At 39.7% G+C, this 18,100-nt stretch overlaps 1 protein-coding gene across 2 annotated transcripts; it reads right to left on the bottom strand.

The window, feature by feature from the left end:
* Positions 1-247: 247 nt before the first annotated feature.
* Positions 248-16,807, bottom strand: LOC113023708 (ral guanine nucleotide dissociation stimulator-like 1). 2 transcript variants are annotated; one of them, XM_026170008.2, is made up of 18 exons: positions 16,451-16,807; positions 15,489-15,751; positions 9,404-9,684; positions 7,965-8,009; positions 7,635-7,804; positions 7,132-7,277; positions 6,709-7,020; positions 6,505-6,608; positions 6,312-6,396; positions 5,258-5,332; positions 4,614-4,700; positions 4,488-4,520; positions 4,250-4,371; positions 4,061-4,156; positions 3,400-3,535; positions 3,038-3,301; positions 2,671-2,785; positions 248-2,180 (listed from the first exon to the last, which is right to left on the bottom strand). In XM_026170008.2, exons 2-18 carry the CDS (start codon positions 15,675-15,677, stop codon positions 2,026-2,028), a joined length of 2,415 nt encoding a protein of 804 aa, XP_026025793.1. In that variant the 5' UTR covers positions 15,678-15,751; positions 16,451-16,807; the 3' UTR covers positions 248-2,025. The 2 variants fall into 2 exon arrangements, with proteins under 2 accessions (XP_026025793.1, XP_026025794.1); XM_026170009.2 differs by lacking the exons at positions 15,489-15,751; positions 16,451-16,807 and adding an exon at positions 11,010-11,254.
* Positions 16,808-18,100: the final 1,293 nt, after the last annotated feature.

The following is an 18,100-nucleotide window of genomic DNA, read 5'->3' as shown; positions in this document are numbered from 1 at the left end:
TATATCTCTCGGCTGGCCTGGGAACGCCTTGGTATTCCCCCGGATAAGCTGGAGGAGGTGGCTGGGGAGAGGGAGGTCTGGGCCTCTTTGCTTAGGCTGCTGCCCCCGCGACCCGGCCCCGGACAAAGCGGATGAGGATGGATGGATGGATGGATGGATGGATGGATGGACGAGTGTATCATTTCTTCTGTGTTCAAGGAAGTCACACCATTAAAAATGGAATAAATTAAAACAACTGATTACAGTGTCACTATGACAAAAATCATTTTATTACTAAACATTTAACATCAGTTATTATGAGCAAATGCTTAGATGAAACTTAAATAAAGAATCTGCTGAAATAAAGTGTTTAAAAAATGTTCATACCGAACTTCTGATGTGCAAAAAAACAAACAAAGATGAAAACCTGCTAATTCATTTCCTTCATTTAATGCAGCTGCCACTCCTTTTGCTACCAACTTTTCACTTGATTTTTTTTAAACCAGATCATAGAAGCTTTAAAATGAATGGGTGATGCAAAATCCTGCAAAAAACAACCCACCAGTGTGCAAAAGCTAAAAAACAAAACAAAAAATATTTTATGTCGTTCAGTGACTGAACACTTTTGAACTTGACTTAAATTTTCATCTTAGATGCATAAAAACATCTGGCTGGTAGTTTTCAGGAGGATTAGCCTCACAGAGTAGCTCTAACCTGCTAATTTAATTCACATGCTAGTTCATCCTTATTTTCACATACGAGAACCATTTTTCAGATTAATTTCATGCACAGTGATGCATGCAAACTGACTTATTATAGTAGGCCTGGTGGTCTATAATTACCCCAGATTACAGACATTAGTGACCATAAGCGGCACCTGAATAACAGTTTGGGTAGGGGAAAATGATCTGTGTGATGTCCCATGTAAGCATTAAAACTTAAAACAAATGCCACAATCCAGGCAAGGCCACAGACTATATAAACATACATAATGTGCATATTATCTTACTTAAAAAGAGTCCTTCATTTCACCGTAGCAAATTAAAAAAGAAACATAGAAAAAGAAAAGAGAAATAGCTTTCTTCGATCAAACAGATACAAAACTGAGTTGAGCTTATGAGAACTAAATGTTAACATGATTTCTACAGCACTTCATCAAAGACTAGAAAACATGAAAAAACATACAGACACGTTTTTACTACATCACCGTAGCTCTAAAAGCTGAATACTGAAACACTATAAATAATTTTAAATGACGAGATTTCATTAAGTTACATTAAAATATTGAAATCATTTACTACAAAACAAATGAATACTTGTTGCAGACACGTCCACATCAGGGTCAGTAGGTGTTGGTCTAAACAGAGCTTCACTCCATCCAATGCACTCAGCATGAGTAAAATTCAACCTCGATCTGTTTGGGAATCTGTGCTCATCATCTGAGAGCGAACATCTCATATTTAATCATCCTGACTCACTGTTCTTCCATTTGTTCTGCCGGGTTTGTGAAAGACAGCAGCCCCTGTTGCTCACGCAGCCGAACAGGCTGAGAGAAAAGTGTCATGTGTGCTAAACTGGTCACAGACAGAAGCCGCACAGCAAGTTAATTTTGGGTCATGACACAGGACTGCTTTGTAAGACCAGCTGATGCTGATATGTGTCATCTCCTGCGGTGAAAGCTGAAGAGTTCTTCGTGGCACCAATCCTTGGTGAGATTGCACTTTTTGTTACTCAGGTTATTCTCTGCATTCAGTCTTATGTATATCTGAACATTTCCTTCAAACTTTTTCAAGGAGCACAGGATCGCTTTTGTTCCAGTGCTGCTCCTGATGAATATTAAGCTTCGATGAGAACTTCTCCGGGTTATGTTTCAGTCGAAGTCTGGGAATCTCTGCTCTCGTCTGCTGCTACATAGTAACAATCTCATCTTGATAAGTAGATGCAAACAGCCACAGATGTGTCTTGAAGTGGTTGGTGCAGATAAACAGCTCCACTCTCGCTCTAAAAAAAGTGTCCTTCGATCCTTTCATTCAGACCAAATACTTTTCACCTTCCACGGCGGCACCTGGGCAGAGCTCCAGGGCTGGTTGAAGAGCCAAAATTTCTCCCGTGGCTCCTCCAGCGCTGGCGCAGGACAAAGTCATAGTTGGCAGTGGGGCACATTGCATAAAACACGTTGGCTTTGTCAGGTATCTGGAGCTCTGTGGCAAGAAGAGAAGTAAAGTACCATTTAGTTTTCTCCATTTGCAAGACTAATGCAGAAACAAATTTCCAATAATGTCTGCCCTTCAAGTCTATTTAAGAAATTAAAAGCTATTAAAATATTACAAGAGCAGGAGTTAGAATATATATATGTCATCTTGTGCTGAGGCTGATTTGCATTTTAATTTATGGAAAGCTGCAGACTGATGGTGAAACATATCATTGCACAAGTGAAAATGTTTCCTGCTTTCAGAGATTAAATATTGGTATATCGTTTATCTAGTTAATGCAGTGCACAGTTTAAGGTCACATTTCATGATTTATTTACTTTTTAGAACATACTCTTGTGTTTTTGCAAACAGCTAAAAGCAGAGGAGACACACAGTTTGAAAGTCCTCACTGATAAAGGTTCATTCTGTTCTGAGCAGGTTACACCAGCACTCAAATGTTTAGACTGTTTGAATTGAAGTGTGAAGCAGAGATATTCACCTTTTCCATTTTTGAGCACCTGGTAGAGGCCGAAGTCACTGCAACTGAAGTCCTCCATGTTGTGCTTTTCAAGAGCTCTCTGAATCACCTGAGGTGTGTGCTCCTGACTGGTCAGCTGGAGAGGAAATAACAGAGTCAACACTTCACATCCGCATTGATGCATTTGAAATTTGAACGTTGCGCTGAACTGTCACCTTAAAAGGAAGCTAAAAACACACCTAACTTTTTCCGTCAACACAAAGGGGGACAAGAAAGTTCATCATGTAATCCCGACACTACTCTTCTAATTTCTTATTTTAGAACAAAGTTTGCCAAAAACATTCTGGCTGACCTTTAAAGAGCAGATATACCAGATCACCAGACGTACCACTATGCTCTTATAGACGTTTCCATTGCTGACACACTCCACACTGACTCTGATGATACACGAGTCAGAAACCTGTTTGTTGTAAACAGGCAGCGCCCGAGGAGAGCAGCTGGATGATGATGAGGACGATGGGTCTGGGTTTAGCACCAGGGAGGGGGATGTGAGGTCTGGATGTGAGGAGCTGCAGGAGGATCTAGACAGGGATGGGGAGGAGGACCCGGAGGAGGTGCCTTCTGTGACGTTGTGAAGGGAGCCCGAGAACGACTGAGGGGAGAGAGACGAGGAAAGAATATGAATACAACATTTGTCCCTGGTAACCGTTATACTGTCTGACTATATACAGGAGTGTGGAGGTTTCATACCTTTAGTTTCAGTCTGAGGGGGGAGAGCTGAGGCACAGACAGGTCCTCCATGTCTGAACCGCTCGAGCCAGAAGACGACACACTGATCTGGTCAGCGTGGGTCTTCCTGACAGGAGTGTCGACAGATGTTCTCAACCTGCAAATGCAATTTGAGTTGAGCACTTCTGAGCACTTTAACACTTACAGCTTTCATTCAACTGACTCAAAAAGCTATAAACAGAATTTAAAGAGTGGCTATTATGATTTTCCTAATTTTGTGTCATATTTATAGTGTAGCAAAAGTAGATACTCATGTTAAACATGACCAACACTTCAAATCATGAGGCCAAAGTATATACAAGTGATCTCTGTGAGCCAAAATCTCAGACTGCAGACTGATCTACATGCTCAGATCTCTTGTTCTGCTCTTGGCTCCCATGAAGCCTCCTCCACCTGCTTTTTTAAAAAACCTTCTATTTAAGAGGAACAGCCAATCGGAAGAAAGCTGTTTTACAGAGAGAGGCATTAAAGCGACTGACTGGTCGTGTGTAAGATAAATAAGGATGACATTCTAAAGTTATGGAGTCAGAAATGAACACCCACCTTAACTAAATAATGTTCAATTAACTAAAATTGTAACCTCTAAAGCACCTAAAAATAAACCGACAGACTTTAAACTTACGCGGCGAGCTTCCTTGTGAGCAGATAACTGCTCCATGTGTTGGGAGAGCTGGGGCAGAGGTCAGCTGGAGGCTCCAGTCCACGAGACAGTTCATAGCTACAACAGACAAAAACAAATAAAATAAGGCATGATGGACTTCACCAAAACCTACTTCATAATGTATATGAAGGGGTTTTATGTGATTCTCACCTCTCCTGGTCTGTGAGCAGCGTGTGCGTCTGCAGCCAGGCGGCGATACGAGGGTTGACTGGAAAACGGTAGTGGGAACAAGAAGCTTGAAGCTGCCTAATCTGAGAAAGAATCTCAAATTCCTATAAAGGAAACAATAAAATACAGCAGAGGTTAAAATATAGAACAGAAAGAACAAGGCGGCATATAGAAATCTGTCAGTAATTTATGCAAGACACCACTAGGAGGCGACACCTACCCGTCTGCGTTTCTCAAAGTTTATGAGGCCACCCTGTGAACAAAAGAGGGAAAAATAAACAACCTGAGTTATATTGGATAATAGATCCACTGAAGTGCCATAAAGGCAAACAAATAAAGAACTCACGTCCACTGTGTCGTTCAACGCTGTGTCCAGCATGGTGAGGACTGTCAGGTAAGTGCCCAGGTATGGTACCACACCACTGCTGTAGTTCTAAGCACAAAAAAGCCAAATCCATTATTTAAGACTGAGAACATCCCCGCAAAATGAGCAGAAAAAAAAACTAGTGAGATTTTAAGACGGTGGTGAGCAGAGCAGAAGGAAACCAGGGAAAATGATATTTAATACGTAAGCAGGCACAGAAACAAAACAGCAGAGAGAAGAGCATCTCAGTATATAGACATCATGACTATGGGGGTATAAAACATTTTACACACAGCCACACCCAGACTGAGTAAACAAATGGACGTGGGAAATGCTACACACACCTCTTGGGTGTATGCATCTTTCCATACATGCAAACATTTGTGTGAGCTGTCAGTGCATTTAAAATTTCCATTAAATATATTTCTATTAAACAAGAAGTGGAACTTAGCAACATATCTAGAAATTGAGAACAAGTGATATTTAAGGAAGCTAAATTGATGATGGGGGGGAAAATGACTTCTTTCTTTTAGTTTTACCAGCCTGCTTAGTTGACAGATTCACTTTTTTTTTTTAGGTGAAATCTAAAATTGAGGAACCAGAAATGATGATGAGTATCCTCTTACCATCTGCCTGGACTCCGAGCAGAGCCGGGGTGATTTATCAGCCGACATGCCACTGCTGTGTGGGTGAGTCCCATCCTACAGGAAAATGGAAATTCAGGTTTGTAATGTGAGATGAAAACAAAGTAGGCATGTTATATAATTCTTCCTGTCAGGGTTGAGGGCCTCCTAACAGGGTGCTGTGGGAGGGTACTTCTGAAGAACAAATGTGTTTAAAACTTGCAAACGAGTGTTAGACATGTGCACTCAACATATTAATAACCACTGAGTAGGACAAATGCCCAGGGAGTAACTTTTATTTGCAGTTTTATTAGTGTCAGCTAAGAACAATGGGCTTCTCTTTGTCACTGATAAAAGCAGTATCATTGAATACACACTCGTATCAGTTTCTTTCCACAGGGAAAGGCTCTCAGAACAAAAAGCAAAGTGGTAAGTGAACTGGACACACCTTTAGACTTGTGAATTAAATTCAGAAGAATATGTGACTCAACCATCAAAAAGGAGAAAGTAATTAATGAACAATAACAGGCCACTTGACAGGACTTCTCTATGAAGCTTCTCTATGAAATGATTAAGGACCTCCTTTGAAACATTTTAGTTTGAAAATGTGATCACGGAGCTGTGTGAGAATTCATGTGACTGTATTGGTATTCGTGGCTGGAATTTTAAGTAGCAGTACACTCTCTAGGCTAGTTTTTAAAAGGTGTTTCTCTGTCCATGTTTGTTTGTCAGGTTTTAATTTACCACAGTTTACATTTATCATCATCCAGCTGTAATTACAGACCCAAGAGGCACATATACAAGTAAAGCAGGTTTTATGAGAAGTCAAACAAGGCTCTTGTTGTACATTCCAGGAAGAATCCTGGTAATGTCTTCCTGCAGTGCATTCATTATTGTATTCCTTGATTCTCTGAGGACTGAGCTAAAGATACAGATACCCCGAAGGCAGTACAGTTCTGCCTATTTCAAGAACACTTGGTACTAATAACAGCTTTCTTCTCTCATCTTCGGTCCACGTTCTCCCACATGTGTATGTGTAGAAAATACATGTAGTTACCTCCACCAGGATCTCCCTGTTGGTCAGCACACAGTTCTCATCAGGAAAAGTCTCACAAAGGTGGTCAAAGGTGGCCATGCTTTCCCTGAAAACCCCAAATATTTATTACATAAAGATCGTTTCTTTTTCCTGCAGTAGTATATTCTTCTTTTGAGTGAAACAACCCTGTAATATAAATGAAATATTTGCTGACCTGCTGACAGCAGCCCATGTCTTTTTGAGGCGATACACAGCGTTGGATTGCAGGGCTGAAAGGATGGCCCTTAAAGAAGAGAAGTTCTTCAGCTCTCTGCACTCCTGCACAGATACAATAAGATTGTTAGTGTCTTTCTTGTGTCCTCATTTTGTTTTTGGATGGAAACTTTTTGTTAATCTCTAAATATTTTGTGATGCAAACCTGTGCAACAGCGATCCACCGCTCGATGACGCGTGCTCTGTGACAGGGGCTGGTGCGCAAGATGCAAGGTGAGCTCGGAGCAGAGGAGGGGTACAGGAAGTTAGAGGACAAAGAAGGTGACAAGCCAGGGGAGGAAGTGGAAGGGAGGTGCGGGGATGTGCAGAGGAGTGAGGTGATGACACTGTTGGTGACAGCGTTAAACTGGGAGATGGTGGCGCGGACCGTTGGTGCCAGGTTTCGGTTTTCTTTTTTGTCACGTTGGGACCAGACGCAGCCCAGGCAGTGGAAGGGCTCCACTTTGACAAACAGGTCCTGGGGGAAAAAATTGTCATAAGACAGGAAAAAATTAATGAGAAAAAAAAAACCCTCCCACAATCACCCGAGAAACACAGAACTTCAATTTTTTATAAAAACGAAACCTACAGCGTCCAGTCTGGTCAGCTGCTCAGCCACTTCCCTCACGGGCAAGTCCATAAAGTTGTATTTGTCTTCATTCTTAGTGGACATCTCGGCTTCATCTACCTGCTGCAGTGATTCACTGCTGTGCTCTGACGCAGGCTGGCCGCAATCTGTCAAATACGCCAAATCATAAATGACATTAAAACGTGCAGCTCAATGCACACGTGAAGGAAAACACTCGTGAACCCGCGGCGGTATTTGTAAATAAGGAGAACTGTTTCAGATGCTGCAAAAATGACCTTGTAAAAATCAACAGACCAATGAGGTCATTGAAACAAGTATCTCACAGGTAGCTTCCTTCTTTTAGATAAATAGCCAAGATTAGATTATTAGAAGTAATTAGCTTAATCTGGACCTGTAAATTAAATGATTTATTGTTGATATAAGGTCTTGAACATCAGGTTATACTAAATTCTTCTGATAAAAACTGATTCACACATTATGTATCTGTTTTTTGTTTTTTTTACCTTGTTCCTGGAACCTCTTGAGCAGGCCCTCTGCATGATGAACCAAACATCTGAAGCAGAGCCGATGTTGCATGTGGACACACAAAGTCCGGAGAGCCTGGTACTGAGGGGGCTCATTGAAGTCTTCGCTGTATTCCTCTAACCAAAGCCGGATCACTGGGACCAAGGTACTAAAGGAGATTCATGGGAGATGACGATTACTGATTGATTGTTAATTTTACTCCACAAGGTTAGTTTACATGAGACTTGATGATATCTGAGGAACACATGCATAATTTACAACAGATTAACTAAAAAACAAACAAACTTGTAACTGTTTTTTGTACTCACCTGTTCGCGTTCACTGAGTTATCCAGGTTTGTGACCGAGTCATTTCTGTAATCGGCAAGGGAGACAGGATTATGTATTATCACCACAGAAAAGGACAACATAGTGAGCGAATGATGACAGAATAAACCCTGTAAACAAGGAAAGTCCCAGGGTTGCAGCTTAACAACTGTTCATCCTGTGGAAATGTCCTGCAACACTCTAACTCCCTGCAGACACACCGTGTCCTTGTTACAGAGTGTAAACAGATAAATGCCCCCCATGGTGTTTAATAATGATATGCGTGCAGTAAAACTGGAGAATGGTGCCACGTTGTCGCATGTGCAGGAAGTTTTATAACAGGATCCTGTGCCTTTATTGCATGAAAGCAGGGAACAAAACAGAACTTTAAGAACCTTAGTGGTCACAGCACAGGAGCAAGTCAAAGACTGTGTAAGCTGGGTAAATTAATTCAACCCAACTTATGCAGTTAAAATATAGTTCTTTAAGAAGTTTTACAACAGCAGCAAAAGGCCACATCCTGTACAAAATCCTGTAAGGCAAAAGACGGAAAACACAATTCAGAGTTTGTTCTGATGGTGATCGCTTCTAAGAAATTTCCCAGGAAATCTTTTGCCACCAGCACTGCAGTCATGAGGGCGACTGTTTGACAAATAATATATGAACTCCACACTAGTGGTCACAGATCCATACATGATGTAATTAGCAAAGTTGAGTTAGAAAGAAAAGAGACATAAAAGTTTCTTTGAGCTGTGTTTGTTTTATAACTTTAGAACATCCTATTCTCCTCCTAATAGAAATTAGGAGGAGAATAGAATAATTTCTATTATCATCCTAACACATTGGTGTATACACAACTCCGAAATATGTACTTTGCAAAAGATTCCTGAAGGTATTTCCTGAGGCAAAATCAATAAGTTAACTGTAAATAGTTGCTGGGTGTGGAGGGTGTAGCCATGATCGTTTCACAATGGAATAAAGCTCGAGACTGCTTTGTTTAGTTCATGACGATAATACCTGTCATAGAAACCTGCTGAGGCGATGTAAACAGGCTGTTAAACTGCTCTGTCCTTTGGAAATTGATTTGTGCACTGGGCATGTTGTAAACCTGGTTATTACGCATGCGCTCCACTTTCATTTGTAAGCAGTGATGACCTTTTTAAAAGCAGCACAAAGTGGAATAATAAATAAATGTCAATAAGTTAGAAGGCAATTATTAAAGCCTTCTTATCTGTGGCTTCTGATAAGGAGCGATGATTAGGGCTTAACTGATTTCGTCTTTCAAATGGTCCATTTCACAAAAAATTAAGGCCTTCATCTGACTCCAGCTGTGTACATTTATACATGTTAAATCAAGCAGCAAAATTATCTCATATACGGGCTTACACACCAGCTGACAGCACCCTCATGCTTTCTGTTAACACAAGTCTACAAAATCTCACCTCTGAAACAGCAGCTCAATGAGGGTGCTGGTGGAGGTGAAGGCCCTGTAGGTGGAGAGGAACACTTGGATGAAGTCGGACTCCCTTTTCTCAGGGTCCAGTAGATGGGTAACCAGACGCTCCAGGGTAGCTGCCTTCAGCCTGCGCACCTTCACCGTGTGGTACTGGACGAAGCTCATTGGAAGCTCTCCCATGGTCGAGGTCGGCACAGGCTCCCTGCGTAGCGTGATCCCAAACACTGCCCCGTCCTCCTCCTCTTCGCCCCACTCCTGAACCGGGTCCTGCAGGAGAAAATTCAGGTAATGATCTGACAAATCTGGACCTAGCACATGAAATTTCTTCCTGTGTTCTGCTCTGGTCTTTGTGATTCTGCAGAGCCCCCAGAATTCATTCAGTGTATAAGAGAGAATAAAAAAATGTGATCTAAATTTGTTTAAAGCCTTGGAATACGCAGATGATTGTTTCAAAATTAACTTAACAAATTCCATGATTTTATTTAAAAAGATCGAACTCTGCTTCGTTAAACTCACTGATGACATACGCACATACACACACACCTAGTGACCAATGACAGAAAATTTTGTTTTACTGACGTATTTGTTTATGCCAAAAAACATGGGGATGATTCATTGCACCTGACACAGTTGACTACAATTTGATGAGGAATTTGAAAGTCTTAGTTAGATACAACCTCATATTTCCTCCTCCAAAACTTTAGAGAAATAGTCAGATGTAATAGGGGAAAAAAACGGGCCATTGGTTTATTTTTACGTGTGACACAAAATTATGACATTTTGTAATGGAAAGATTAACTTAAAACTTATTTTAACATCAGATCGGAGAAAACTCCAGATGTCTCTAGATTGGAATTTTGTAATTTAGTCATATTAATGACAAACAACAACATTATAACATCTTTGACAGTCAAACAACAATGATGATTTTTAAGAGCATAAAAATTTACCACTCTTACTTTAAAAGGAATTTAAACAGACCACTGATCAGCTGAATTATTAATTATATAAGCTATGGAAGACATGTGAGATCAGGCAGTGAAACTGCAGAGCAACTCTTAAAGCACAAATAATTATAAATGCAGAAAAGACAACAATACTTATTTGATCTAGCTTAAACTGATCCAGCAGCCCTTCAAACTAATAACTATAACTCCAAATAGATGGTGTTTTACAAAGCCACAGACATTAGACAGTAACTGGGTTCCAAACCCCACAGGCAAACAATCTCAAACTTGCCATGAGATCTGGGTGTCACCTCATCTTCTAATACTCACAGACCTGAAATGAGGCTCGCTGATCCTGCTGGTAAACAAGCGTTATTTTGTGCATGCATGACAATAGGAGCAGAGCACTCTTTAAAATACCTGACACCACATGACAGAAACCAGTGTGCAAAGCATTGTGACACCAGCGCATACTCAACAGTGAATGAAACTTTTATATTTTCCCTGCACACCATAGAATCACGATTAAGTTCACATGAAGCTGACAACAAATGAAAACAACCAAGAATGAAAAAGCTGCAGTCAGATTCATGTGTTAACTTATAACTAATGCATGCCAGAAAGAAGATCGTTCATTTGACCTACCATGGATAAGTGCCATTTTCCCATCTTTATCCTGCTCTTGGGGTAAATAAGTCCTTCTGTGTGTAAACTCTCGTGGCAGTGGATTTTTAAGGATTCAATCACGGTCTTCGACACTTGGCTTGAGTCTGAAGTAAACCTGACACTTTCATCCTTCATAAATAATATAGCGAAAATGTCTCTTTAAAAAAATAATAAATAAATACAAAGATACGCGAGCACAACTTTCCAAACTGTCGCTTAACTAGAATGACGCCTGGTCGGGTAAAACGAATAGAAGTTATTTCGGTGGGCGGAGCTAATAAACAGGTGTGGGCCGGCTCAACACAAACAACCAATAAGATTAGCCAAATAAATAGCATCAGACGCTATCGTGCATATGTTAAGCCTGAGGTTGTGACTGGAAATTTGTTACTGATACTGGCAATACTGTAAAGGTTTCCAGCGCTGTTATCACAGCAGCATCAGCAGAGTAATATGATCACTGCTGTTTACGTGTGACATCAGGAAGTAAGGACCCCATCTATCCGTCTGTCTGGCTACTTTTTAAAACTGAAAGCCACTCAAGTAAAATAAACCACGGAGAGTCACAAAGACATAATTACCCGAATGGTATTAAATTGTTCTATATTTATTTCTCCAACCATATAGAGTTTGCTGTCTGAGTTTCCAAGTCTCCAAAGCACACATGTCGGATAAAAATATTATTTTATTTATATTTTCATGAGAAATAAAGTGGAGTAAGAATGGTCTTAAAAACCAACTTGTTTTTGCATGAAACCTCTGTAACGATTTCATATTCTATCACTGATGTGAGTTTGACTCTTTAAAAGAGTTTAGACGAACCCAGCACAGCCATTACAGGTGAAGTCTGTGACTTCTAGTGTCAGAGATATCACATTTTGTCATGGGTTTGGCATGTTTGCTGGTCATAAATTTAGCCTCACCTCCCTCACTGAAGCCACCATGATGTTGTTATGGTCCAGCACCCTTCCTAGAATGGGAAGCTTGACTCCACAGTGCCATTTGAGTGTTAGTACCAGACACATAATGCAATGTGACGGCTTACAATATGTGTGGTAATAGTGAGTCATAGCTATATGTTTTTAAATAACTAATAAGTATAAGTAAGTATTTAGAAATGTTCAAATTTATATCACATAAAACTCATAAAACAATGATAATCGGCAACTACTGTGACATCTGCTGGCCATGGTATAAATAGTAAAAGATGGACTTGATGAAACCTTAATTTCCTTAACTATCATCTTTTTCAGTATGTCTTGACATATATTGGATTCTGATGCACGGTTACAAGAAATATTTTGAGATGGACGCACATGATCTATTGCGACAGCCCCTAAAGGGAACAGCCTAATGAAAAGGAGGAAACTTTTTATCATCATTTAATGATGGATAAAAAATTGTGCTATGTGGGAAGTTAACAGTTTTGGGGGCATGTCAGAAGAAGTTTGTGAACCTCTGTCTCAAAGTCTGGGTGGCCTTAATTGTAGAGCAAATAAAACTGTAGAGGACCATCCAATCAGGGCGAGACTAAGAAACAGCATTTAACACTTCCTAATCATGTGAAAGAACTTCTCCTCATCCTATACTGTTTTACTGAAATACTACTACTACAATTTACTCTGGGGATTTTACTTTCTGTTGTTTATACATGAATATATCTGTGTGTACATGTAGATTTGTGTTTATGTCTGGCCAAAACCTCACACTCTATTTAATTGGGGACCTTTTAGATTTCAGTGTTTTGAAAAGCATTACAAAATGCCACAACATTTATTATTTTCTAGACGTGCATTAAGTGTTTTGCCAAGATCTTGTACTGATGATGCAGGAGTCAGACCACTGTCTAAAGTCTTCTCCAGCATGTCCCAAAGACACTATATTCAGGCAGGGTTGATTTAATATTAAAGACCTGACTAACCGAAGCAAACACATCATAATACTGCCCCCACAGGCTTGTACAGCAGATGCTATTCATAAGGGGGAAAACCTCATTCAGCTCAGTTCTTATCCTAATGGGCCAGTCACACTGGAACAGGATAAATGTGGAGTCATCTGACCGTTTGACCTTTCTGTTGCTCCAGAGTCCAGTCCCTAGCAAAGTGAAAGTCTTTCCTTGCCAAACAGCCTCACTGATAAGCGGTTTTCTTAAAGCTAAACAGCTGTTTACCCCCAATCCATTTAGTTTGCTATGAGCTCTACAGTTTATTTTATGGTCTGTTTGGTTTTCTGATTGATGCAGGCTTAAAATCGGACACTTCTGAAACAGACGATCATCTCTTCCACGACAACAGGAGGCAGCTTCTGAAATTGTGGTTTTAAAATATTTTTAAAAAATGTTTAAAAAGTTAGTCACTGCATCAGTCAGGGTTAACTAACCAGTTCCCACCCAAAGAATGTTAATCGCTGCAGTAATTATTTAATGGAAGCCTCCCACCAAATGATGACTTCTTGTTGGCCACCTACGTATATGTAGGTGTGTATGCATATGTATTCATATATAAGAATGTGTATATATTTTTATTTTCCTTTTCTTATTTTTTTGTTTTCTTGACAATAAAGGCATCCAATTCGAGATAAACAGGGATTGTTTTGAACTGTGAATCATATAGACTCCAGTAGATACAGCGCTGTAAATAGACATAAACGCTCCTTTTAAACAGGCCCAAGTGCTTTCCACTTGCTTCATCTTCTTTGAGGAAATATTATTTTTTTGTTTTTGGAAAATGTTAAGGGAAGATTGATCTTGCAAATGCAAAGCTAATTCTAGGCCAGTGTGAAAAAACTAGAAACAATGCAGTCACACCATAAAAGAATCCAGTCAGGACAGTTTTTCCCCAAGAGCTTAATGTCGTGTTAAAGGCGCGGTGACATACCACAAAGACAGGTCGTAGTTCTAAAAATATGTGTGCGATTTAAAAAGAAAAGGTACAAAACAGCGATAGGCATCTACGTATTAAAACCAAAGAAATTCTTTCATATGAATTTGGAGACAAACTGACAAATGAGCAAAACACAAGCTGAGCGGATGGAGCATCTTCAGTCAGGCTTCTGTCATTGATCATTAAGCCCAAAAGGAAGAATGAGCTTTTTGTTTGCCTAATGAGTTTCACTCTCATTCACTCTCACAAAGCCACCCTCTATTTCGAAAGAGGCTAAACAAAAATGTGGAGAAACAGAGGAAGGGGAGACCTCAATTACTTCTAATTAGACACAATAAATGGTGATGTGATGGCAGGCAGGCAACAAGTAAAACCCAGCCTACAAACAGTTAACGATGACTACTTTGAAAAACACGCATGATCAAAAGGCTTTTTCTTTGGTCTGAAATGTGATATATTTTCTGGAGAGTCTAATGCACTATAGTTCTTCCTTAGTTTTACTAAAAGGCTATTGTTAGTGATGACGTCATGACTGTAAAAACAACGGGACAATAGCTGAACTCACCCCACCCATGAACACACACACACACGCACACACACAGGACACAGGATTTTTAAGTAATCAGTTTAAAACTATTATATTTGACTTCTTTCTTAGATATCAGTAAGTTCTTGTTTTCCAGTTTTATCCCAGTCATCCATGATAGTTAGAAAGAATATTAGGTTTGGTTGTTGGCAACATTAACCTGAGATATAGGAACCTGTAACAGGCAACTTCTATTAATGTTTCACAATGATTCAAAGAAAAATGAACCTTTAATGAAAAATAATTAATTCCAGTTTGAAACTGATGGATCAGTCTTTGCATAAATAACTTCCTTTCTTCTCTAGAAATTGAATATATTTTGCTGGTTACACAAAACAAAGAATATGGAGAAACTTAAGTCTCCTGAGAGTGAACGGTGCTTTTCTAAAACATATTTTGCTAAATGGTGTGAACTATCTTAACAGTTAATCATTAATGAAAAGTCTTGCAGATCATTGTTTTTATCAGCTGTGGGTTATTACATAAACTGGCAGGGCTGGCAGGGCCTTGCCACTACACAGGACTCTTTAGCAATAATGGACTGTAAGTGCTTTTACAGCTCAGTGCAACTTTGTGATTGCAGAATCTAACAAATGTTATAGGTAATTCATTTATTTATGTTGTGTACTGGTTTTGTTTACTATTGCTTACAATCCAAATCTCAGTCAAATAAAAGTTGAATAAAGGCATATAAATCTCAAAATGTAATAATATTATAGATTATATTTCATGTAATGTTCTAGTGAGTCATATTATATAGAAATCATACCTTGTGTTTTCTATTCAGAAAATAAACGGCATTTTTGAACTGGGGTTACTGATGTTTTGGGTTAGTTTCACTATTGACTTTCAGGAGGTTCACCTGAACTATTTAGATGAAAATGTAAAACACAGTTGTTGACAGTGCACCAAGAATAGCACCCCACTATTGCATAAAGCTGAGCGTGACACCAGCCTTTTCTCAACATTGCTACAAAACTCCAAACTCACCTCACACTGTCCATCGGTGTCCAAAAACTGGAAACTCCTTAGCCACACTCCAGGCTCCGTGTTCATGTGAACGCCCATGCACTGACTCTGCCTCAGCCAAAGCAGCCTCTTCATCCTGCCAACCCTGCTGCGGAGGCTGCGGGGTTCCCCGGCATCACTGCCTCCACACACAGGCAGGATGGTCCTCATGTTTTGGCTCTGTGCCGGTCACGCTACAGGCCCACGCACACCTCGTCAGACCTCTCCCACACCTGATGCCTCATCTGTGTCATGGAGGAGAGCGTGAAAACAACCACCACACATTTACAGTCATTTAAAGTTTATTCTAGAGCGGCTAACACTGTAGTACTGCTTGATACCTCTGATATCCAGCCATTTTAAAATCTATTAAACAGACCAGTGCTAAAAACTGGAATAACGGTAGCTGAATAAAATCATATTCAACAGAAAACAGCACTGCACTATGACATAAAACATTTTAATTTGATTAATTCACTTCTTAATGAAATACATCTATCTGTTCTTCTATAGCATAAAAAAACAGAAAGAACTATAAGAAAGCATTAAGATATGGGGCATTTATCTTGAATTAATTTAAGTTTAATAAAATAAAACTGACCCAATACTGAGTGTATACATGAAATGCGCCAGTGTTTGCTTTGTTAAAATGACACTGCTTACATTTTTGGAATCATACAGATTTTTTAAAAGCTGCCTATCTTCTATTAAAAAGGCTTTTAATGGGCACATAAGACAATAAACAAAAACATGAACACTGAGTGACATATTACTTTCATTTTGACCATTCAATATTTCTCTAATAAGGTACAAAATTAACATATTGAAACACCTGCAAGATGCAGAAAATGCGTCGGCCACAGAATCTCCAAGAAAAATCTTAATCAGTCTGATATTAAATACGATCACATCTACACAAAGCAAAGAAAACGACAGTCACTTACTGCTTCTCAGTAATCCTTGTTCAGAGCTGCACTTGTCCAACCAGAATACTCATTTAGAGCAGTGTGAAACTTGCAAGGAAGAGACTCTGGTATTTATCACCGAGGGCTGATTGTTCTTTGTGTTTGTGGGTGGATGATGCCCTGCGCATGTACGTACGTGTGTGTACGTGTGTGTATGTGTGAGTATGTGTGTGTGTGTTGGAATGGCCTCCTCCTTGTTTGGCTGTACTCTCTGTGATATGTAATTATGTCCCATTTTAATCGTTTCTCACAAAAATTCACTGCCTTCTTTTCCCCCCCCTCAGCCATGGATAGAAATAAGCACCTCTGCTGCAGAAATGTAAAAAAAAACCAAAAAACGTGCCCTTTTTTTGTTAAACAGTGCAAATTGTCATGAATTCATTTTGACTGATGAGAGTTTGGTGGTAAAATGCCAAGCCCTTAAATAATTCTTCTTACCTAGGAATGTATTATTTCGCATTTGAAAGGCAAGGCAAGCATGCAGTCACACCTAAAGCCTCCACTAACAGCTGAGGCATGTTCAACAGAAAGCATTTTTGGCATAAGATGCTGAAGAATCGAGCCTACACTTGTGGCAGTGATTCAAATTCTGCAGCAGAAGGAGCATGCCTGTCTCCTCTCACGAACTGGTTGGTAAAGGCAAAAAGGCAGCGATAAAGCAGACATACATGTGTAGATTTCAGGAAGCTGAGGAGACAAGCCCCCGTCAGAAATTTAGATTCTTAATAAAATTAAGGAAGCAGAGGAATTATTGAGAAGAAATGGGCAGTGCAGGAATGGGCATCTCTTTTACTAGAAAATATGAATTCTGTGTTTATAATGCAGCGCTTTTTGGTAATAAACATCCTTAAACACACGCAATGTTGTGATGTCAGTCAGCAGCTGTATAGCCTTTCCGCTGCAACCATGCACAGACGACCAGAAGAGCTGATAGCCATGAAAGAGCCAGAAAGAAAAACAAGGAAGTCTAATATTAGGACATCTTTTCTCTAGAAAGTCTAAAAAACAAGTGAGCCACTTTGTCAAAGTACTGCTGCTACTTCCCTGGCTAAACCTTAAAAACAACAAAGCAGAGATATGCATGATTCCTAATAAATAAATACATAAAGTGCAATTAACATTGACATGAATAGATGCCAACTTTAAGAGGTTACCTTCTCAAATTGTCTAAAAGTAGCCTGGTGCAGTATTGTCTCCTTATGCTCTGACTTCCTCAAATGGAACCAAGCAAACATAAATGAGGACTGAAGAGCAAATTGTGCGTCTGCCTTGATGTATCAAAGCCAATTTACAGAAAGAAACCTGGAGCATAATTAAGCAAAATCAACTGCAGTCTTTGTTGAACTGTTACCTGGTGCCTGATTATATGGGTCATTGGCATTAATAAGAACATTCCTACCACATATTGATGCATAAAATAGATACATTTGTGCAGATTCACTTGAATGTGGCAAAGGAAGTGTCTGATGCTTAAAATATCACTATAGTAGAAATATTTTGTGTAATATTTTTTGACGGTGGGAGAAAGCACAGTTCCTAAAGACTTAATCAGGGTGGCATGAGTGCCCAGCATTCTCTAGTGGGCCCTGTGATCACTGTAGAGCCTGTGGCCAACAGAATAGCAGAATT

The sequence above is a fragment of the Astatotilapia calliptera genome, chromosome 6 (genome assembly GCF_964374335.1).
Source record: "Astatotilapia calliptera chromosome 6, fAstCal68.1, whole genome shotgun sequence".
Taxonomy (NCBI): Eukaryota; Metazoa; Chordata; class Actinopteri; order Cichliformes; family Cichlidae; genus Astatotilapia; species Astatotilapia calliptera.
This window is presented reverse-complemented; position numbering and strand designations above follow the sequence as displayed.